General features: G+C 43.2%; 2 protein-coding genes across 5 annotated transcripts; both read left to right on the top strand.

The window, feature by feature from the left end:
* Positions 1-7: 7 nt before the first annotated feature.
* LOC118427290 (nuclear receptor coactivator 6-like) lies at positions 8-3,221 on the top strand. Its single transcript, XM_035836989.1, has 3 exons — positions 8-134; positions 1,485-1,644; positions 3,022-3,221. Exons 2-3 carry the CDS (start codon positions 1,491-1,493, stop codon positions 3,204-3,206), a joined length of 339 nt encoding a protein of 112 aa, XP_035692882.1. The 5' UTR covers positions 8-134; positions 1,485-1,490; the 3' UTR covers positions 3,207-3,221.
* Positions 3,222-3,852: 631 nt separating this feature from the next.
* Positions 3,853-16,899, top strand: LOC118427287 (proline-rich protein 36-like). 4 transcript variants are annotated; one of them, XM_035836985.1, is made up of 13 exons: positions 3,853-4,016; positions 4,700-4,811; positions 5,589-5,674; positions 6,431-6,564; positions 7,100-7,324; positions 7,952-9,446; positions 9,780-10,649; positions 11,085-11,330; positions 11,738-12,082; positions 12,837-12,928; positions 13,752-13,962; positions 14,424-14,513; positions 15,268-16,899. In XM_035836985.1, the coding sequence occupies exons 1-13, from the start codon at positions 3,890-3,892 to the stop codon at positions 15,306-15,308; spliced, it is 4,074 nt and encodes a 1,357-aa protein (XP_035692878.1). In that variant the 5' UTR covers positions 3,853-3,889; the 3' UTR covers positions 15,309-16,899. The 4 variants fall into 4 exon arrangements, with proteins under 4 accessions (XP_035692878.1, XP_035692877.1, XP_035692880.1 ...); XM_035836984.1 differs by having other exon boundaries at positions 13,749-13,962; XM_035836987.1 differs by lacking the exon at positions 11,738-12,082.
* The last annotated feature ends 2,508 nt before the right edge of the window (positions 16,900-19,407 follow it).

Below are 19,407 nucleotides of genomic sequence, written 5' to 3'. Positions count from 1 at the left end.
CCGATATGGGAATGTGTCCGTAGCTCGTTAGGCTGACGTACAGTGTACTTAGTGGGTAATCGGGCGTATGACCCCGATTCGCTTGGGGTCAACTGCGAAGTGCTGTGGCTTGACCGGTGCAGTGTCTGTTTCAGGTGAGTTTCACGCCCTAACACCTGCTTTTATTCATAAATTACGTCTTTTATAACCCTTTTAGTACATCTACAATCTTTCAAGGGCGTATGTCCTCCCCAAGACAGCGTTAGACAGTTGTAGGTGCAAGTTTAACGTTAGACAAACGCGCTGCAAAAATATAGGGCATAGCTCGGTTTGTAAGTGGGAGGGGGGCATGAATTTTTATGTACGCTTCAAAGTTGTCTTATGTTATCAATAAATGATTTCAACCATATGGTGACCTCATATAAAGTGCATTTTTTTATGTAGATAAATGATTGTTCGGTTGTGAATGAACTGGGCGTTTGCTAGTGTTTGCATTGTCAGTTTTTATTTATTCAAAACCGTCTGACACAGGATAGGGAGGGGCGCTAACGGCCGCTTGGTACATGTAAATCAGATTAAATACCGCTTTGTGGAGCCATAAACGACACACATTAAGGAGACAGATCGGATTTATATTTATATTGAATAATTCTTACCCCAAAATACATGCTAATGACGATGTTAACTTACATTATAATATCAACATAATTTGTTACATCGTCATTTTAGGCAATATTGACATAAACCAATGTGTGCTGAAAACGTCTGAAGTTATACCTTAAAATACTATGCTGATTGGTATAGAATAAGAATAAGCAAAGTTTTGTTATGTAACAACTGATTTAGGTACTATTTTTCTTTGTATCTACCATTTATGATTGATATGCTGTACTAGTATGTTTATGCATGTGTGGGCAGTAAACCCAGTTTGAAGGACAATGATGATATTGCAGTTACTTTAACAAATGTGTGAAGTACATATGTAATGCTGTACATGTAGTTAGCAATAGTAGCCTTAGAACCGTTATCGTATAACTTAAACGATACGACACAGATGTCAAAGATACTTTCAAAAACTGTTGAACTTATTTGCATACAGTTGAAGAGGATATGTCTCTCAATATTGTATAACATAACCCGGTTGACTCTCGTGACAATGCCTTACAACATCAACCCTGCCTTTCCAGCCTCAGAAAAATAGTTTGATTAGGGACACCTTGCATATTAATGAGCTTGCTTGATTTGTCATAGGCCAATCAACACCGGGTACCCAGATTGTAAATTTCGAACATACAACATATGGCTATATGCTCGGTCAGTATTTGGTGGTTGCCCTCTACCCACATAAACTACAAAGATAACACTTAGATAACACTTATCTTCTACCTTGCCAAATTCTTTGCTGCAAAGGAATGTGTAAATGTTACCTCTTTCAATATGCAGTTTGTGTGAACTATTGTTACCACCCATCTGATGTTCCCCTCCCCTTTATTTCTGTCCGTCAGCTCCTGATGGCTGACCCCACGGGTGGGTTCCAGCAGCCCTGCCCCTGGCAGAACGCCAACATTCCTGCGGTGCTGACCGTACGCGGGAACATCGGAGATGCCGACCTGCCTCACCGCCTCAATGCCATCTCCACATGGCTGCAGCAAATGGCCCAGAAAGGTGGGCATATTAAATGGAATGTTCTACTTCTAGATAAGCAATTTTACGTAATGAGCTATTCACATTTCTCGAATCCAGTACAGCAGATTTCAAAGGACTCGATGCACAGACAGATATTTAGATGCCACAACTCCCATAATGTAAAGATAGACAAATATATATTATAATGAAAGACTGCTTTGCTATTAGAAAGAATAATGAAACTCATGATTAGCCCATCTCAAATTGTAACATTATATCTTGTTTCAGCCCTTCTTGTTATGTTAATTAGGATGTTAAGTCTTATTCTATACTCCTATTTTGTACTTTGTGTAATAGTTGTTGCCATACATTGTACCATGTACAAATGTTGTGCAATAAAGTTCATTTATTGGTGTAGTGTACTGATTTAAAATGTGGCCTTCTGGTGCAACTTGGAACAGTGTAACCCTAACCAGAATGGAGAAATGCTCATGACGTTATGTTGTTTCGTTAGATAACACTTGTATCATAGCAGAAAGAAAAGGATCTTTATCTGGAAATTAATATAGTGCTTAAACTCGAGTTGGACATTGAAGTGAGTTCAAAACTTTCCTTGAAATGAAACCTTCTTTGTTGGCATGGATTCCATCCTTTGGCTTAAGTGCATTTCTAGCTGCACTGTAATTTATGACCACCAAACTAACTGAAGACCACATAGCTTATTTTCAACTAGTACATGTAGTATCGACTCAGGAAACAGTGTTTGGTCAAGTATAAAATAATGTTTGTATGACCCTACAAACTGACCAAAAATCCTCCAAATAACATGTGGTGTGAAAAGAAATATTGTAAATGCATTTAAGTTCGCGTGGCTTTAATTTCGTGGTAGCGGGAAAAAGTGCTTTTCGCGGTGGTTTAAAGTTCGCGGTAGCACCATGTACTGTAGTCTCTTACTGCCGTGGAAAATGTTCGTGGTAGTTTTGATTTGGCGGTGAAGCGGGCACCGCGAAAACCGCAAACATTAAAACACCGCGAAAGTTTCTGCATGTACAGTAAGACCCCATGGATACCCTCAGAATGCCAAATTCTCCTCGCCATGGAAGCGCAGAAGGGCAATGACCCCATTTGCACTTCGACCCCCTGATTGGTCGCTTTGCTCACCATCACTATTATGCTAAAAAATAAAATCCTGACTAGAATCCTGGTTACTGTTGGATATCCCTTTTTCTTGCCATGTACCTTGGACTGTGAAAATGGACTACAGGAAGAATAGGTTTTGCGAGATATTGTAAAATCTAATGGAGATCTTAATAGACAAACAAACAAACAAACGTGATGCGCTGGATGTAACTGAAGGACAATGCCTGGGCAACTTCTCCTTGATACAATTTTTCTTGTGACCTTGTGCCCATCCAGGTGAACAGGAAGTGAAGGTATCCAGGGTACAGCCATGGAACAGCGTCCGTGTGACCTTCAACATCCCGCGCAGCGCTGCACAGCGTCTGCAGCAGCTGGCCGAGACTCGCAACCAGCAGCTCCGCGACCTGGGCATCCTCGCTGTACAGGTCGAAGGTCAGTGCCTCATCATGGTATTCATGTAACGATTGGACAGTTCTCTTTGAAGTCGAAAGAAAGAGAGTGATGTTGATCCAGTTTAGCTTACTGGTTTTTAAGAGCTAGCCCTTGCTAGTCATGACAAAGAAAACAGATGTAAGGTTTCACTTATACTTAGTTCTAGAGGCAGGACCGCTAACTGCTGGACTACATATGCTACCTACAAATAAGTCATTCCGAGACATGGTTCTGGTCACAGAAGCAGGTGACAAAATCGTATAGTCAGAAAATGTTATACATTTGCAGGGCTCGAAATACCACCTGCATATGCAGGTTAGTGCACGTTGCAGCAGTACTATCATTCCAGAGATAAACAAGTGTTTAGAAATTCACATTCCCTTTAACTTTAAGCTATGGGCAAGTGCATAGATTTACTTTCCCAAGCCAACTTTTCAATGGTCTAAAATGTAGATGACACATTTTTTTTAAAAAGCACCCACAGAAAAATCGCGCTGGCCCAATTAGGGAAGTACAGTAGAGCATGCGCTTCCTTGATCAGCACAGTCAATTCCCTGGGCAATTGGGACAAATTACTTGTCCAATGCTGTCATTCCTAGTTCTGAACATACATGTAATTGTACATGTATTCTGTCTTAGATTAGATTTTTCATTTTGTCGTTCCCCTCCAGGTCATCAGGAGGTAGTGTTGAACACCCCTCCCCCCATCAGTATGACAGGACCCCCCATGGCCCCTGGTCTCCCCGCCACCGCTGCCCCACCCTTCCAACAGTCCCCCCAGGCCCAGGGCATCCCCCGACCTGCCTGGGCAACTTCCCCAGGGGGGCAGGTCGCTCCAGGTAAGGGTGGCAACATAACTATCTTGTCACATGTTCAGTGTGTGTGTGTGTGTGTGTGGGAATTTTGGAGTGGCTAGGCTTGTGGATATTACATGGAGGAGGGCTGGACAAGTTTTCTAAGAATTCACTTACCCTATCGGGCAAGTACATAAATAAGTAAAAACTTTACATGACATTTTTCTATATATTTTCACTTCAAACAATGGAATTCCTTTATTATTGGCTCAATTTTTATGTGATGACCAATGCTTGATGCAATGGCTGTGATAAGTAACAAGTATATCAAAATCTCAATCATGGAGAAATCTTACTTGTCCAATCGGGCAAGTGGGGTAGGATATGTACTTGCCCGGTAGGCACTTTTACTTGCCCAGGACAATTATGTTAGTGGACTTGTAGTTGTACAAGTCTAATCCTGTGGAGAACTTATGATCATTAGATTTTAAGCAATACAAATCTGAGGATATGCCAAATAGTTACTCAAGGAACTGGATATGGTTTTGGAAACGGTCAGACGTTTGAACTACTATCCAGCAGTTTTTGTTAGTGACACTGGATAATGGTTGAAACATCTGACCAAAACCATATCCAGTTGCTTGAGTAACTACTTTGTGGCGTATCTTATTACCCTAATGTGCCGCTGCAGAAGGACTTGTATGTAACTTAATTTCTTGTATCATCAGGTGAGACTATGATACCTGGACAGTTCTCTCCTGTGGGGAACATCCGACCCCCCTCAGCTGCCCAGGTGCCTGCCTTCAGCTTCACAGCCCAGCAGATGGGCCAACAGAACAGGTCAGTTGTCTCCGCTGAAATGGTTTGGTACCTTAAACAAGTTAAGATGCAGTAGGACTGTCGTGTTGTGGCATGTTATTGGACATGAATATCAAGCAGTTTGCCTTCTCTGATTTGCTGACATCTGGATAGTGGCAATGTCCCCAATAGTGGAAAGGGAAGAGCAGTTAAGCAGAGTACAAAACGAGCGTAGTTCTAGGATTCAGGTAAATGGTAATTTCCCAAAGAAAATTTGCCCAATTTCTTTTTACTGTTGTCAAAGAATGAGCAATCTGACAGCTTCTGTGATGTCACGTTATGCAGATAAAAAATGTGACTCAGTGAGCAGTGGATCATAAGTTGGTTAAAATTTCATGTCTATGGTGCCCCTGTCTCTGATAACAAAAGGGTAGTTGTAAGATTGTGATATAAATGGCCTCATTTATTCCTTACAATTAAGCTTTGCTTCAGACTGATATCAATGACAACACTCATGAACTTTCAACCCAGCTCAGAAGTTAAAAGGAGGATCTGTCCCTGAGGCATTGCCAAAAATTTTCCACATATTTTTTTAATTCTAAGGCATCCTCCATCATTGTAAGCCAATAGTATAAATCGCTTCTTTTATCACTTGCAGTTCCACTTTGCTTCAGACTGAGTTCAATCAAACCAGATGAACTTTCACACTAGGTCAGTAGTGGGACAAAGGCTCCACCCCTTAGGCATTACCAAAAATTGACTACCTAGGAAGGTCTAAAATGAACGTCATGATTATAACAGTGTGTTGGTTTCCTTCAGGATGCCAATGCCTTCACCAGGGGGGTTTGTACGACCCCCACAGGACCAACTGCCCTTCAGACCTGACCAGGTGCCTTCTAACGCAGGTAAACTCTACATGAATACTAGTAGTACTAGTAATTAATGTGAGTTCACCTTCATCTGTGAGGTAACCTATATCCGTTGTGTTTAATAGCAGGTTATTTAAGGATATCAAGTTGATGGAGTGTGGTTTCTAACTGCAACATTGTGAAAATACTGCAATTTCAAACTACCATCTGTCGACTTGATATCCCTAAACGGTTTTTGCATGTAAATACAGCGGATATAGGTTACCCAACGGATAAAGGTGAACTCATGTTACATGTATAAATTAAAGTATATCAGAAAGAAAAGCTGTCCAGATGTGTAGAAGAAAAGTGGTTTTGGGGAAAACAAATTACTTTGAACCAGACTTGAGTCAGCTTATGGATCTGTTCTATGTGGAAGGGACTGACATTCTCGTATAGGACTGTTATGCCATAGCCAAAGCAAAGTTCGGATTGTCAATCTTTCCCTGAAGGAGGTCATATACAATAAGATATCATTGCAAGGACATACAGCTAGACTTACAGAGATATAAACAGACTCAATTTTTTAACAAACAAGTTTACATGATAGATATTTTCACCATTGAGAGTAAAAGTAGTTTCAAATATTCTTTATCAATTAACTTAGCCTATCTTGATCATAAGAGTCTAGCTCATGCTAAACTTTGGCTTCAAAATGACGTTAAAATACACCCAATTAAATGTACTCCTGTTGTTGTTGATGCCATATTTGTTTGTTTGCTAAACTTGTTGTGAATTGTCTGTTTTCTCCAGGAGGGCCCCCAGAGCAGGGTGGTTTTCCTCCGACCCCACAAAACTTTCCAAGAGGTTTCCCCCCTGGTTTTCACCCAGATGGTAGCTCCGGTTTCCCTGGTAACCAGGGACCACCGGGCCCCATGCAAGGACAGGTGAGCACATTGAAATAATTATGCTTTGTTACCTTAAAGTTTGTAAAGAATAATATGTTTCTGTGAGTGCGTGTTTGTTTGCTGTTAGTGAACAGCATATTCAAGAAGTTGTGGATGGATCTTTATGACATTTATTATCATCATTATTTGGTATGTTGGTGTTGAAAAAAAATAAATGATTGGATTATGGCTCTCCTAGCAGCTTTCCATGGTACAGCAGTAGACGTTTTATATCTCGTGTTGTTGACATGCTACAGTCATAATTTTTCAATGATGTTCTCAACTTCTGATGCATTTTGCATTAAAATTGGGTGGGTATGACATAAATAAAATACAACATAGTGTTTTCCGAATCACCTATGATCCCAGCCCTCCCACTAGTACTCAGGTGATACAAATTACAATTGTACGTATGATATTCTAGATGTAATGCACTGTGTAGACTCAACATAAACCCTATGCGTCTGCATGGATTTGTGACATTTGCTCCTCTGTGACAACCCTTATTCTGACCCTTTTGAACATTTCTCTACAGATGCTTCCCTCCATGCAGGTGCGAGGTGGCGCGACCCGGCTCCCAGTACACCATCTCCTGCACAATGCCGGGCTGGCCCAATCTGCCGGCGGGGGGGACCCCAACCTGCAGGGGAGAGACGTGACCCAGAGTAGCCCACTACTAGTGAACCTGCTGCAGAATGACATCTCAGGGAATCCCAACATTTCACTAGCAATATCTCGTACAACACAGTCACTCATGCAGGTAAGCTGGAGACAACATACTTGATGTTTAGATAAAACTAAATGTTCTGTAAAGGTAAAGGTAGTCTCATAGCCTTTTTGAGGCTGTAGGGACAGTGGGTTGTTACTGTCTAGGACACAGTTACAAACAAACAAACAAACAAATGGAAGGCAGAGCCAAACCCTTTCTTTCCACCACCATTTACCTCCTCAACAGACGTTATGTACCCATTTTTACAACTCGGTGGAGTGAAGAACGTCATGTAAAGTGCCCGTTCCCCAGAGCACAAGATCGATAGCAAGACAGGCTTTGAACCCAGGACCACTGGTTTCTGGCAGAAACACCCTGCAATTACACTACACTGCTCCATGTTTGTTCGTTTCATACAACCAGTAACAAACTAACATCCTGTTGATTTGACTAATGATATATACATGTATGGATGATGACCTCTGGGAACTCCAAAACTGATGTAAGCATGCAAAATCAACATCCAGTGAAGGACAGCTTTTCTCTTTCTGAATTCTACATAGGATTTTGACTTTGAATGTGCATTGATTATGAGACATAGTGTCATTGACATTTTACATATTCCTATTGCCATGCTCTTATCACATAAGACTTATCAATCTACTCTTTGTCCTGCAGCAGGGAGGTATGCAGGGGAACCTGCAGCAGCAGCTGGCCATGCTGCAGCAGAGCGGACTGCTGCCGCAGGGAAACATGGCGTCCCCTGGCGCCCTGCAGAACATGCTGCAGCAGGCCGGGATGTTACAGCAGCAGCAAGAACAACAACAACAGCAGCAGCCTCCGCCTAAGAAGCCGGCTAAGCGCCGCGACCGTTCGCGGGCACGACAGCGAAACAAGTCCAACCAGCAGGCAGAAGCGGGGCTCCATAATGTTCCTCCCCTCCCATCCCCGCAGGCCGCCATGTCGCCAGCCTTATCGGCCGGGTCGCCGGCTCTGTCGGCCTCCCCTAACCTTTCCGCCTCCCCGTCTATGGCAGGGGCAGGGGCAGGGGGGATGGCGTCCCCCAGTACACAACACTTCCCCACCGCCCCGTCCCCTTCCCTCCAGCAGGGATTCCCCAGTACGTCCTCACCATCCCTACCCCAGGGGTTCGCAAGAAACTCATCCCCAGCCATCCAGAACAACTTCCCGACGACATCCTCTCCGGCTGTTCCACCTAACTACCCTGCTACCTCCTCCCCGGCTGTTCCACCTAACTTCCCACCTTCCTCCTCCCCCATGCAGCAAGGGTTTCCGCCCAGCTCCTCCCCTGCGATGCAGCTCCCTACCAGTACCCAATCCATGCATCCGGGATTCCCCGCGACCTCCGCGTCCGGCATGCCTCCCGGCTTCCCTCCTTCGTCCGGCGCCGGGCCTCACTTCCAACCCCCATCCTCGGTTGCCATGCAACAGCCAGGCTTCCCGGGTATGCCCGGCCACGGCAACATGACCCAAAACTTCCCTAACAACCCCTCCCCTTCGTACCAACAAGCCATGAGCGGTTCATCCGCATCCCCCATGCACACTCCCTTCTCCAACGCTCCCTCCCCCACCATGCAGCAGAACTTCCCTCGCACCTCTCAATCTCAATCCCAACCCCCCATCCCGCAAAACTTCCAATCCCCCTTCCCTAACCGGCCCCCTCAACCCGGGATGCAGCAGTTCTCCAACCACTCACAAATGTTTCCCAACCTCCCTCCCAACGCTCAGTCCCCGTTCCCTAACCAACGTTTCCCCAACCCTAACTCTGCCCAACCACCCTTCCCCATGACGTCCTCCCCCTCGCAGCAGCCACAGTTCCCTAACATGTCACAGCAGCAGAGATTCCCTCCGTCCTCTTCGCCTAACTTCCAGTCCCCGTTCCCTAACTCCTCCACTCCTAACTCCTCCATGGCGGCATTCATCAACCAGATGCAGAACTCCGCAGCCAAGGCCATGTCCGCCATGCCGAACGCCAACGTTCCGCCGCAGATGTTGAACATGAGGGAAGGGGGCCCCAGGGGGATGAACGAGGGGCCCAGCCCGCTGGCCAGTCTCAGTAACCAGGTGGGGCAGGTGCCGCAGCCGCCGATGCCACCTGGCATGGGGCAGCAGCGGTCTCCAGGTGCTAACAAACAGCAGGCCATGCCACCTGGTGAGTTTAGTTTATTTTACTTTTGTTTTATTTTGTGTCATTTTTACCCATTCTTTGCAGAGTGTTACTGTGACTGCTTTGAGGCCCTGTGTCAAATATCAAAGTGTGACATGAAGTCACCAAATAAGGGTTGATATAACTTTGTATCTAAATCCATAATATGTGAAAGTTAACTATGAGGGTATTGCTTACTTTTCTGTTGACCTGTCATAGGCTCCATTTGAAATCATCCTAATTCGACTGAAGTGTCCGTGCATCATCATTTTCATCTAGAAGCAGAGGTAATAAAATCCTCATTAAACCAAACTTTTTGTTGTTATGATGTTTGTCCAGGTGGAGTAAAGGATGTGCCCTTTGACCCCCCGACGTCGGCGCACAGTTTCCTCCAGGGCCAGGCGGAGTTCCAGTCAGCGTTCCTGCGCTATGTCCAGAGTCAGCAGAGACAGCCCCCTCCCCGTGGGGGGCGTAGGGCGTCACCAGGGGCCGCTTCGTCCCCGGGGATGGCAGGACTCGGACCCAGGGGGGCTCCGACTCCACCTAGACTGCCTGCACCGCAACATGGGATGATGTTCCCCCACCCCGGGGGACCTGGGCAAGCCCCTGGGTCAGCTTCCCCTCACCAGCCTACAATGGAACCTCCCCTGGGGCCAGGTGCCCCTCCCACCGGATCAATGGGACCAAATAACGGGACACCAAAAGTGCCTGATAAACTATCAGAGACACCTACGAGCAATACCACAACCCCCCCTGGGGAGGGAACGCCCCTTCCCCTGGGGCATCCCCCTATGGGACCACCACTGGGGCAGAACGGGTCTGCACAGCCACCCCCTGTAACAACTGCACCATCCCCTGGGACAGGTGCACCACCCCTTGGGGCAGCAAGAGCAACACCCCCTGGGGCAGCAGCCGCACCAACCCCTGGGGTAGGAGGACCACCCCCAGGATCAGGAGCACCACCACATGTGACAACAGCACCACCACCTGTGACAGCAGCACCACCCCTAGGGGCAGGAGGACCACCTCCTAGGATGGGAGCACCACTCCCTATACCACCCCCTGGGGCAGCAGCACCACCCCCTGGGGAAGCATCACCACCCCCTGGGGCAGGAGGACCATCCCCCAGGGGCTCAAACCTCTCCCCCAGGATGGCAGCACCAATGTCTCAGAGTTCCTCCCCTACTGCAGGGAAGACACCAGGCCCAGGTACACATCAGACAAACATAATCTCCAAGCAGATCTATCAGTGGCAAAACAATATCCAAAGGGCTAACCAGTATCTAACTGTCCCGTTGGATACTGCTTCTCTTGGATACTGCTTTGCCACCGACACATCTGCTTGGAGCTTCAACAAGCAAACAATTGGTCATGTTGGCTCATGTTTTAAACTACTAGCACATGTCTGATGTAACCAAGCCTGCAAGAGCCATTAATATACAACAGTGGTTCGATTGTTTGAATGGTCATCTTTTTACAGTGCTATCTGTTATGGGATGAAACAATCTTGTCTTGATAATGTTTTCTTCAACATGAAATATTATTGCAGGTTATGTACCAGTTTTTCTTGTCATGATTAGAATATTCCATTTCTGGATATTTGTCTTAGATGGGCTAACAAGTTTCATGTTTCCAATCATACAGATACCAGTCAACAAAACCAGTCTCTACCAGATCCATCCATCCAAAACCAGTCTCAGCCAGATCAGGCTGAAAAGTCTGGGCCAGCAGGTGACAACACAGCCTCACCAGCTGCGCAGACACCTGCAGAAACATCACACGGTCAGCCGCAGGTCCCGTCAGAGCTGCCAGGGGGAAACGGAACTGCGCCGAGGACTGCGGCAGAACCCGAAAAACCCAGTTCAGCTTCTCAGCAACCGGTTACACATGGTACGTATGTCAGTCACATCTACATGTATGTCAGCATAAGAATATCTAGTTTGAACAGGGCTTATGCTGAACATATCGTTGTGCTTTGTGCTTGACATGACAATGTTCTTTACAAGTTTCTAGCTCTAGAGAATTCTTTTTCAAGAGTCTTGCTACTTTTGATTTTACAGTGTTAAAAGATTTTTAAATTTAAGTCAACTTAAAGTAAATTTTTGATATCCCATCATCATCTCTGCCATGTGCATTTCAAAGAGTAATGGTGGTGTGGTGTGAAATCCACATTTGAGCCCGTGCTACCCTTGTGATATGTTTATGGAGGTGCAATGTAGTCTTGCTGCCTCCTTTTGTGTGGTCCTATTTTTTTCCAATGATTGTACACACACTGAGGCTACCGTATGGTCCCACAGAGGTAACCACAGAGAAAGCAGGCGCAGAGGAACAAGGCAGTTCACCATCAGTACCACCAGAGGTACAAGGTAATGGTAAAACCCCATGTACAGCCTCCCAGGTGGAACCTCAACCTGATGGAACTGGCACTGGTCAAGATAAAGCAGAGGGGGAAGGTGGAAGCATGGGGGAGGGGGTGAGCAAGGGTGGAGCACAGGAAGTTGCCATGGAGACAGCCCCGCCCCAGGACGGTGGTGGTGAGATGTCGGGGAAGGAACCAAGCGAGGAGGAGGGGGGAGGTGGGGAAAAGGGAGAGACTGTTGCCATGGAAACTGAAGTGGTAGCTCCGTCTAGCGAGCAGAAAGGTAGGGAGCTTTCTTCTTCAATAAATGAAGTGTGGAAAGTACATGTAGGGCTACAGAGGTCCACAATCTTGTTGTGAGGCACTGTTGGTTGTGCTACTGTCCCTTTTGCACTGGTGCCCATAGGAGGTATAGCCCTGTCCAGACTCTAATAGTAGTAGTAGTAGTAGTAGTAGTAGTATCCAGTGTGATTATCTAAAGCCACAACCTTGTTCCGGAGCGCTGTCCAATATTAGGGGAGGTTAGTACCTCTCAGTGTTTTCACGATTAGGTCACTGGATATAATTGTTGCCTGGTCCCGGGTTGATTTTAACTCCAATGTTAGAAAATCCAGGGGCGTTGCCGTGCCCAAAAATAGCCCTGAAGCCACAGGCTGTTCCACAGTGCCAGGTAGAAGTCACTTCCAAAAGTGCAGAAAAATAGACCGTAGACTACCTGGAGGGGCCCCTTTTTGCAAATAGGACTGTAGTATTATTTAACTTTGTGCCTCACAGTAAGTTTGTGCACCTTTTAGTGTGTGTGCTGTGCACTACAGTGTGTCATGCTAATCTGGGAATTGCACTTGATACTGGCTTGCTTTTGTATAACCACACCTTTTTTTGGCTGTTGTAGCGATGCGGTGCAGAAACTAATTTTTACTAATCTCAGTAACTTGTTGTTGTTGGCAGTGCACTTCATTTGATCTTTTTTTTTAAATCTTGCTTCAAAAGTACAATAAAGATGTTCACCAAAATTTTGTCATCCTCTATAATTGTAGAGTCTGTCCCAGTGAGCTCCACAGAGACCCCATGTTCAACGGATGGCCCTGTACAAAGTGTTGCTTCTTCTCAACAAAGCACAGAGGTCAAGGTATGTGGTTTTAAAAGGGTAACAGCATGGTCAAAGCAGCTGTAGGTAGTTCTACGACTTTGATGCAAACGAATCTGTTAGCAGGCTGTGACAGAACCAACCCCTGTCCTGACAAGGATCTAAGAGAACCTTTTCTGTATGTAATAAGACAGCTGAATTTCGAAGGGCACATGCACAGCTATCACAAGATTGTTCTTGGTTTGTGATTGTATAACAATTGCACAAACACCATGTAAGATTTGCAGTAACTTTTGAAAACCACAAGTAAGATTTGCAGTAACTTTTGAAAACCATGTAAGATTTGCAGTAACTTTTGAAAACCATGTAAGATTTGCAGTAACTTTTTAAAACCATGTAGGTTTTGCAGTAACTTTTGAAAACCATGTAAGATTGGCAGTAACTTTTAAAAACCATATGTAAGATTCACAATAACTTTTGAAAACTAGGTGAGATTTGCAGTAACTTTTGACAACCATGTAAGATTATTGCAGTAACTTTTGAAAACCATGTAACATTTTCAGTAACTGTTAAAAACCCTGTAAGTTTTGCAATAACATCATGTAAGATGTGGTAGTAACATTTGAAAACTAGGTGAGATTTTCAGTAACATTTGAAAACTATGTGAGATTTTCAGTAACTTGTGAAAATTATGTGAGATTTTCAGTAACTTTTGAAAACTAGGTGAAATTTGTAGTAACCTTTGACAACCACTAAGTTTTGTTGTAACTTTTGAAAACCGTGTAGGTTTTGCATTAAAATTTTGAAAACCATGTAAGATTTGCAGTAACTTCGGAAACTTTACTTCTTTGTTTCTTTTCAGCAGAAAGTGGAGGAAAAAACCCCAACAGCAGAGACTGGTAACAAAGATCTCCCCCCAGCAGGTGAGACAGGAACTGCAGGACCAACACAACAGGCAGGGAAGGACTCAGAAACAACAGCTGCAGTACAGAAGGATCAGCCAGGTGGCGCTGAAAGTTCTAGCACTGCAAACGAAAACCCTGGTCAACCTGCCTCAGACAGTACACCTGGAGCAGGTTAGAGACAACTTGGTATCTTTTGTTTGAAAGTTCATCTCTGTCTGTAAAAATCTGTAGAGATGGCAGCATCAAATTTTGTTTCGGGAGGGGTAAAACATATAGCTGTCTAAATTTTCAGCATGTGGAACATTGAAGGCTGCATGGCACCAAAGGCGGATTCTGGGGGCATGCACTGCAAGTGCAGTGAAATCTTGATACTATGAAAAGCTATTTCCTAAATTTTGAGAGGCAAAGTTTGCTGGCATGTTAAGCTAAGTCAAATGGCATATCTATTGAAAAATACACAAGGCTTTCAGCTTAGTTTTTTGGGAGAAATGCACCCCACTATCACAGCATAGGCACCCCAATCACAGCATAGGAGTAGCCTATATATATATGCTCAAACTATGCCAGCAAGAACGCTGTAGTTGAGTTGTTTGGAATATTTATAAAACTGTGTTCATTTTCCTCTACTGTAGATGAAAAGAAAGAAGAAGAAAAAGCCCCAGAAGTCCCACCTCCATCTCAGGAGCCGACGGCCAAGAAACGGGAGTTACCTAAAGATCTAGGTGAGTCTGTAAATTCATTTACCTTTTTAGGTAGTTTTATTTAGTGGCACGATTGAAAAGACGTTTTTTGACAGTTTTAAAATCTTGGTTGGAACAATTCTGTTACAGTTCTTAAAGTGAAAGTTCATCTATGTTGGTCCTTATGAATCCATAATTTTTGACATATAAAACTGGACTTGCTCGAATCTTTGACTGCCCAACTCCAGTTTGTCAAGGAATGAACAATTCACTGCTTCAGTGAGCAGTGGATTGTAAGTTATTAGATTTCAACAAACAAAATTTGAACGAATTTTCACAGCACACATACATACAGTCACTTGGACACTCTGTCTCACTGAACAAAAAAGGAATCTTGGACAAAGAATCAAACTTTTTTGCAAGAGGAATAAAAGAAGCTATCTACATTAGGGTTTTACAATGGTCCATCAACAGAGATGGGGTGTCATAGGCTTTCTGCAACTTCTAATCCACTGCTCACTGATTCAGTGTTCAGAACATGACATCACAGAAGTAGTGGATTGCTCATTCCTTGACTAAGACTAGAGTCTGACAGTCAAAAATTTGGGTAAATCCAATTCTGTAGCACAGTAGTCATGGTGGTGTCATGAATTCACAGTGGAAAGATCACCATGAAAATAGAACCATGGCAAAAATTTCAAGATTTCATGATATCTGGCGAGATTTTTCCACATGTTGCATACTTTCTTCTGCCGTCATGGTCAGTGCTAACAAATTTATATATTTTATTTTGCAGAAGAGAAGGGCCCCTCTCCACACAAGCAGAGCAAGTCGTAGCAGAAGTTCTTCTGACTGGACTTCAGTTTTCTCATCGTTTTACACAGAACAAAATCGCATTTGTGATCTTTATATCACAATTCCACACGGAATTCTGCTGAAGAAGAACACTCACATTTTGGGCGTAAAAGTAACAATTGGTTGATTAACAGTTGACAATAGGGTACACTTTCATACCTTGCTCTTCTATGAAAGGTAAGGTTATCATACCTGATACATGTTTTGCAATGGATAGCGGACAAAAATCGCCTTGGTTTGCGATACAACAAAGTCTATCACCTTTACGTAGATAGGACCAAAGCAACACAAAACTTCCTACATGAACTTGAGACTTGATATCACATCCATACACCAGACGATATGATTTTTTGTACTTTGAAACTGTGTTGTTATAACAATACCTTGCCAAATATGGATGATGAATAATAAACCTTAATAAGGCACTTGCTGTAACTGTAACAAACATTTTTCAGTTGTGATGTCATGAAACAATTTTCAGGGTGTTCGATGGAAACTTGTTAAAGGCATGTATTGTAGAATTTGACACTGAAACTGCAAATATTATGGATTTTAGAATCTCTATTCATATTGACATTTGTAACCAATAGGGATCAAGCTTTACAGTAAAAATTACCTCAAATGGACTTTCAACAAACTTCAGTAATAATTGGAACGAACCATTGAATGCATTTCAGTGTGTTCCTTAGTTCATTGGGAAGTTGAACAAAGTTTAACAAAATGGTACACAACTCAAGTGGTGGTTAGAATTTAGGTGCATATTTAAATTTCATTTTCATGACAGAACAAAGTCACATTCATACATTTTGTATATCACAGTGTAATGTAGATTCAATTGATAATGTAGAAAAATGACCAAAAAACAGTGATATTGTTTTTATGCTTTGATCACTCAGATACTACAATACATACCTTTAAAAGTTGGCAAAATTAGAACAAACACACTGAAAAATGAAGTCTACATCAGCAATATAACCTACTGCTAACCAATTTCTGTTTGCCAGTAATGATTATTGGATGGTTGTTGTGTTTAAATCTCACTTCAAATTGACACACAGTTGTGGTAGTGTTCTAAACACTGATATGTTCGCCTTGTTCTTGTAACGGTACGATGTAACAAAGTGCCTGCAAAATCGGTTACCCCTGGCATACTAAATCACTGGTGACTCGGTACCCATTTTAAGGGTTAGAGTTACCCATAGTATGCTAACAGTTAAAAGTACCAGTTCACTATAGCTTGATTTTGTTCTGAGGCACCGTTTTATATTATATGTACATATGTGTGTGTATGTTAACATGATTAAATCACCATTATATGTGTGCAAATGTTAACATATAACAGTGTTTGTGTATGTTGTAGCTCGCATAACTGTACAATATGTATGTATGTATGTATGTATGTGTAGTTTTAGCAATAATAAGTACATTACTTGAAAGTCTAGCTTTTGTTGCTTATATTTTTCCATCTATTGTGAAATAAGAATTGTGTCTTTGTAGCAGCTACTTTATTTTATGTACATGTATATCACTGACTTGCTTTGGTGTTTACACAAGTAAAACACGTAAGGAAAATGGCTGTTTTTTTGCAGTTCTTTGTGCGCCACCTGGCTGAATAGAAAAGTACTGCAGATTATTTATTTTGCTGGATTTGCATAGATTATGTTTACTTTTCTGCAATACAATATGCCTGACAATGAATGGAATTAATAATAATAAGCCTCATATTAATCATTTTCCTGAAATAATGATATTTCAAGAGGGTTAGAAAGTTAGCAATTTTAGGAATAGTATATTGTCTGCAAAAATTTCTTCCAGCTATTTTATTTTTCCAATTGCTCAGTGGCATATTTTTCAATACCTGGAGTTTATTCTGTTGACAGTGGGAAATTTGTACCGATTGGATGATCCTGTCAATAACAGAATCTTACCAGTATTGACAGTATGATCTTGTCAATAGTGAAAAAAAAATCAGCCCGTCACTATTAAAGTACTAGTACTTCTTTTTTATTGTAGAAAACTGGTCTCAGAGACTATTAACTGTTGCTATTTCTTATAGTTTGAGATCAGAGGTGTTTCATACAAATTCCAGAGAAACATCTGTGTGGTCATCTTTTTATCTGTTCCTTTCGTCCAGAATTTACTTAAAGACAGTATCTGGTATCAGTGTAAACAAACACGGACAGTATTGACCATACCAGAGACGCGAAAATCACTGAGTGTTGTTTGAAGACTGACCATGTTGTTACAGAGATAATGCCGCAAAACATGCACCCAAACTGTCGCAAATCTACCACCAGTCTTCCTCTGCAAAACGTCAAAACAGTCGCAAACTCTCTCCAAGTCTTTGCGTGCGTTCCAGTAAAAGTCATGTTGGGACGATAAATTTTATACATGTTTTGAATTTTAACTTGCTCAGTCTAAAATGTTGATCTATCTTTTATGACCAAGATTTTTAAAATTATCGTGACTAAAAATGTGGCAGGAGCGCCGTAGGAACCAGTATTGATTTCTTTATATGGCTAGTTTACCTTTATCCGCTGGGTAACCTATATCCGTTGTTAAAGGTATCAAGTTGACGGACTGTTGTTTCAAATCACAGTGTTTGCACAATATTGAAGTTTGAAACCACCGCCCGACGACTTGATATTCCTATATACCCGATGGCCTGATTTTTTCGAACAACGGACATAGGTTACCCCACAGACAAAGGTGAACTAGCGTCAAATGTAGAAATTTTCGCGGTGGTTTTATGTACGTGGTTTTCACGGTGACCGCTTCACTGTGAACTTAAAACTAACGCGAAAATGATTTTCTGTCTTCCGCCCTCCCACCTCTTTGTTTCAAACCGCGAACCTAAAACTACGCGTGAACACTCCATTTTCTTCCTATCGCAAAATCAAATCGCCGCGAACTTAGATGCAGTTACAGTAGTACAGTAGAAGCCAGTTAATTGCACAACGGATAACTGCACGCTTCTGTTGATTGCACGAAATCCCAAAGTCCCGTAGTGATGCAGTCCAGCTGAATACCTTCGCTTTGTTGCACCATCCGGATAATTGCACAAAATGTGCTGGCAAATGGCGACTGCAATTAAACGGCTTCTACTGTGCAGTAGAAGCCAGTTAGTTGCACAACGGATAAATGCACAGTTCTGTTAATTGCACGAAGTCCCGTAGTAATGCGGTCCAGCTGAATAACTTCGCTTTGTTGCACCATCCGGATAATTGCACAAAATGTGCTGGCAAATGGTGAGTGCAATTAAACGACTTTTACTGTACTACTACGAAAGTCACTCATGACCTCTGCCCCATATAGCCACGCGCGTTCTCATATGGAAACAATAACAAACACACATGTTGACAACAATCTAGATTATGCTATCACATAATGACTTCTGCGTTCCAGAATGCCAGAAAATTTCTGGCTGGTGTTTTGGAAACAACGCCTTGAACCTGGAACATATTTCAGTGTGACATATGTGAATCTAGTATCATGTAAGCATTTGGCTATACATAAAAGCGAATGCAAGTTTCGCTGTTATTTTGCTTGGTTAATAGTGATGGAGCCATGTATATATATCGTGCTTTAGGACGTAATACGTTTACTGCAATGCTTGCGCGTCCGTCGCTGCCTTTGCCAGTGTAACGCTATCTAAGTACCGGCGTGCCTTCTCCATATATGGGACAAGTTTGGGCTGCCGCCGTCCCAGCTGCCGAACCCTTGCCGGCGTTACATGTTTGGGGAGCGGGGATATTTTTACACCGCCGTAGCTTCTAGTGCCCGGGATATTTTCGCTGGTGCGCGGATATTTCGGAACCCTGTGATGTCGGTGCGATATTGAACGTCCGACCACCCGCAAGACCACGCCACCACCTTACTACTACGTAAACGTGCTCAGGAATTTTGTCCAAGATTCAGGAATACTTCGTGATCCCCCTCTCTGACGAAAACGTAGGAAATGACGTCGTCTGTACGTTTCTAGGATCTACAAAAAGCATTGGACGTCCTGCGCAGGAGAAAAGCCTCACCATACGTCATAGCTAACGACGTAAACGCCTGGCTGCTGCTTAAGGACCTTAAG

Source organism: Branchiostoma floridae, chromosome 12 (assembly GCF_000003815.2).
Source record: "Branchiostoma floridae strain S238N-H82 chromosome 12, Bfl_VNyyK, whole genome shotgun sequence".
Taxonomy (NCBI): domain Eukaryota; kingdom Metazoa; phylum Chordata; class Leptocardii; order Amphioxiformes; family Branchiostomatidae; genus Branchiostoma; species Branchiostoma floridae.
This window is presented reverse-complemented; position numbering and strand designations above follow the sequence as displayed.

What these genes read in the sequence shown, in the direction of transcription:
- LOC118427287 (XM_035836984.1), top strand. Translation starts at nt 3,890, where the DNA reads ATGACAGGACCCCCCATGGCCCCTGGTCTCCCCGCCACCGCTGCCCCA. An exon ending in CGGGCCCCATGCAAGGACAG is followed by an intron (nt 6,565 to 7,099) that starts GTGAGCACATTG and finishes ATTTCTCTACAG; the next exon opens with ATGCTTCCCTCCATGCAGGT. An exon ending in ACAGCAGGCCATGCCACCTG is followed by an intron (nt 9,447 to 9,779) that starts GTGAGTTTAGTT and finishes ATGTTTGTCCAG; the next exon opens with GTGGAGTAAAGGATGTGCCC.
- LOC118427290 (XM_035836989.1), top strand. Translation starts at nt 1,491, where the DNA reads ATGGCTGACCCCACGGGTGGGTTCCAGCAGCCCTGCCCCTGGCAGAAC. An exon ending in GCAGCAAATGGCCCAGAAAG is followed by an intron (nt 1,645 to 3,021) that starts GTGGGCATATTA and finishes GTGCCCATCCAG; the next exon opens with GTGAACAGGAAGTGAAGGTA.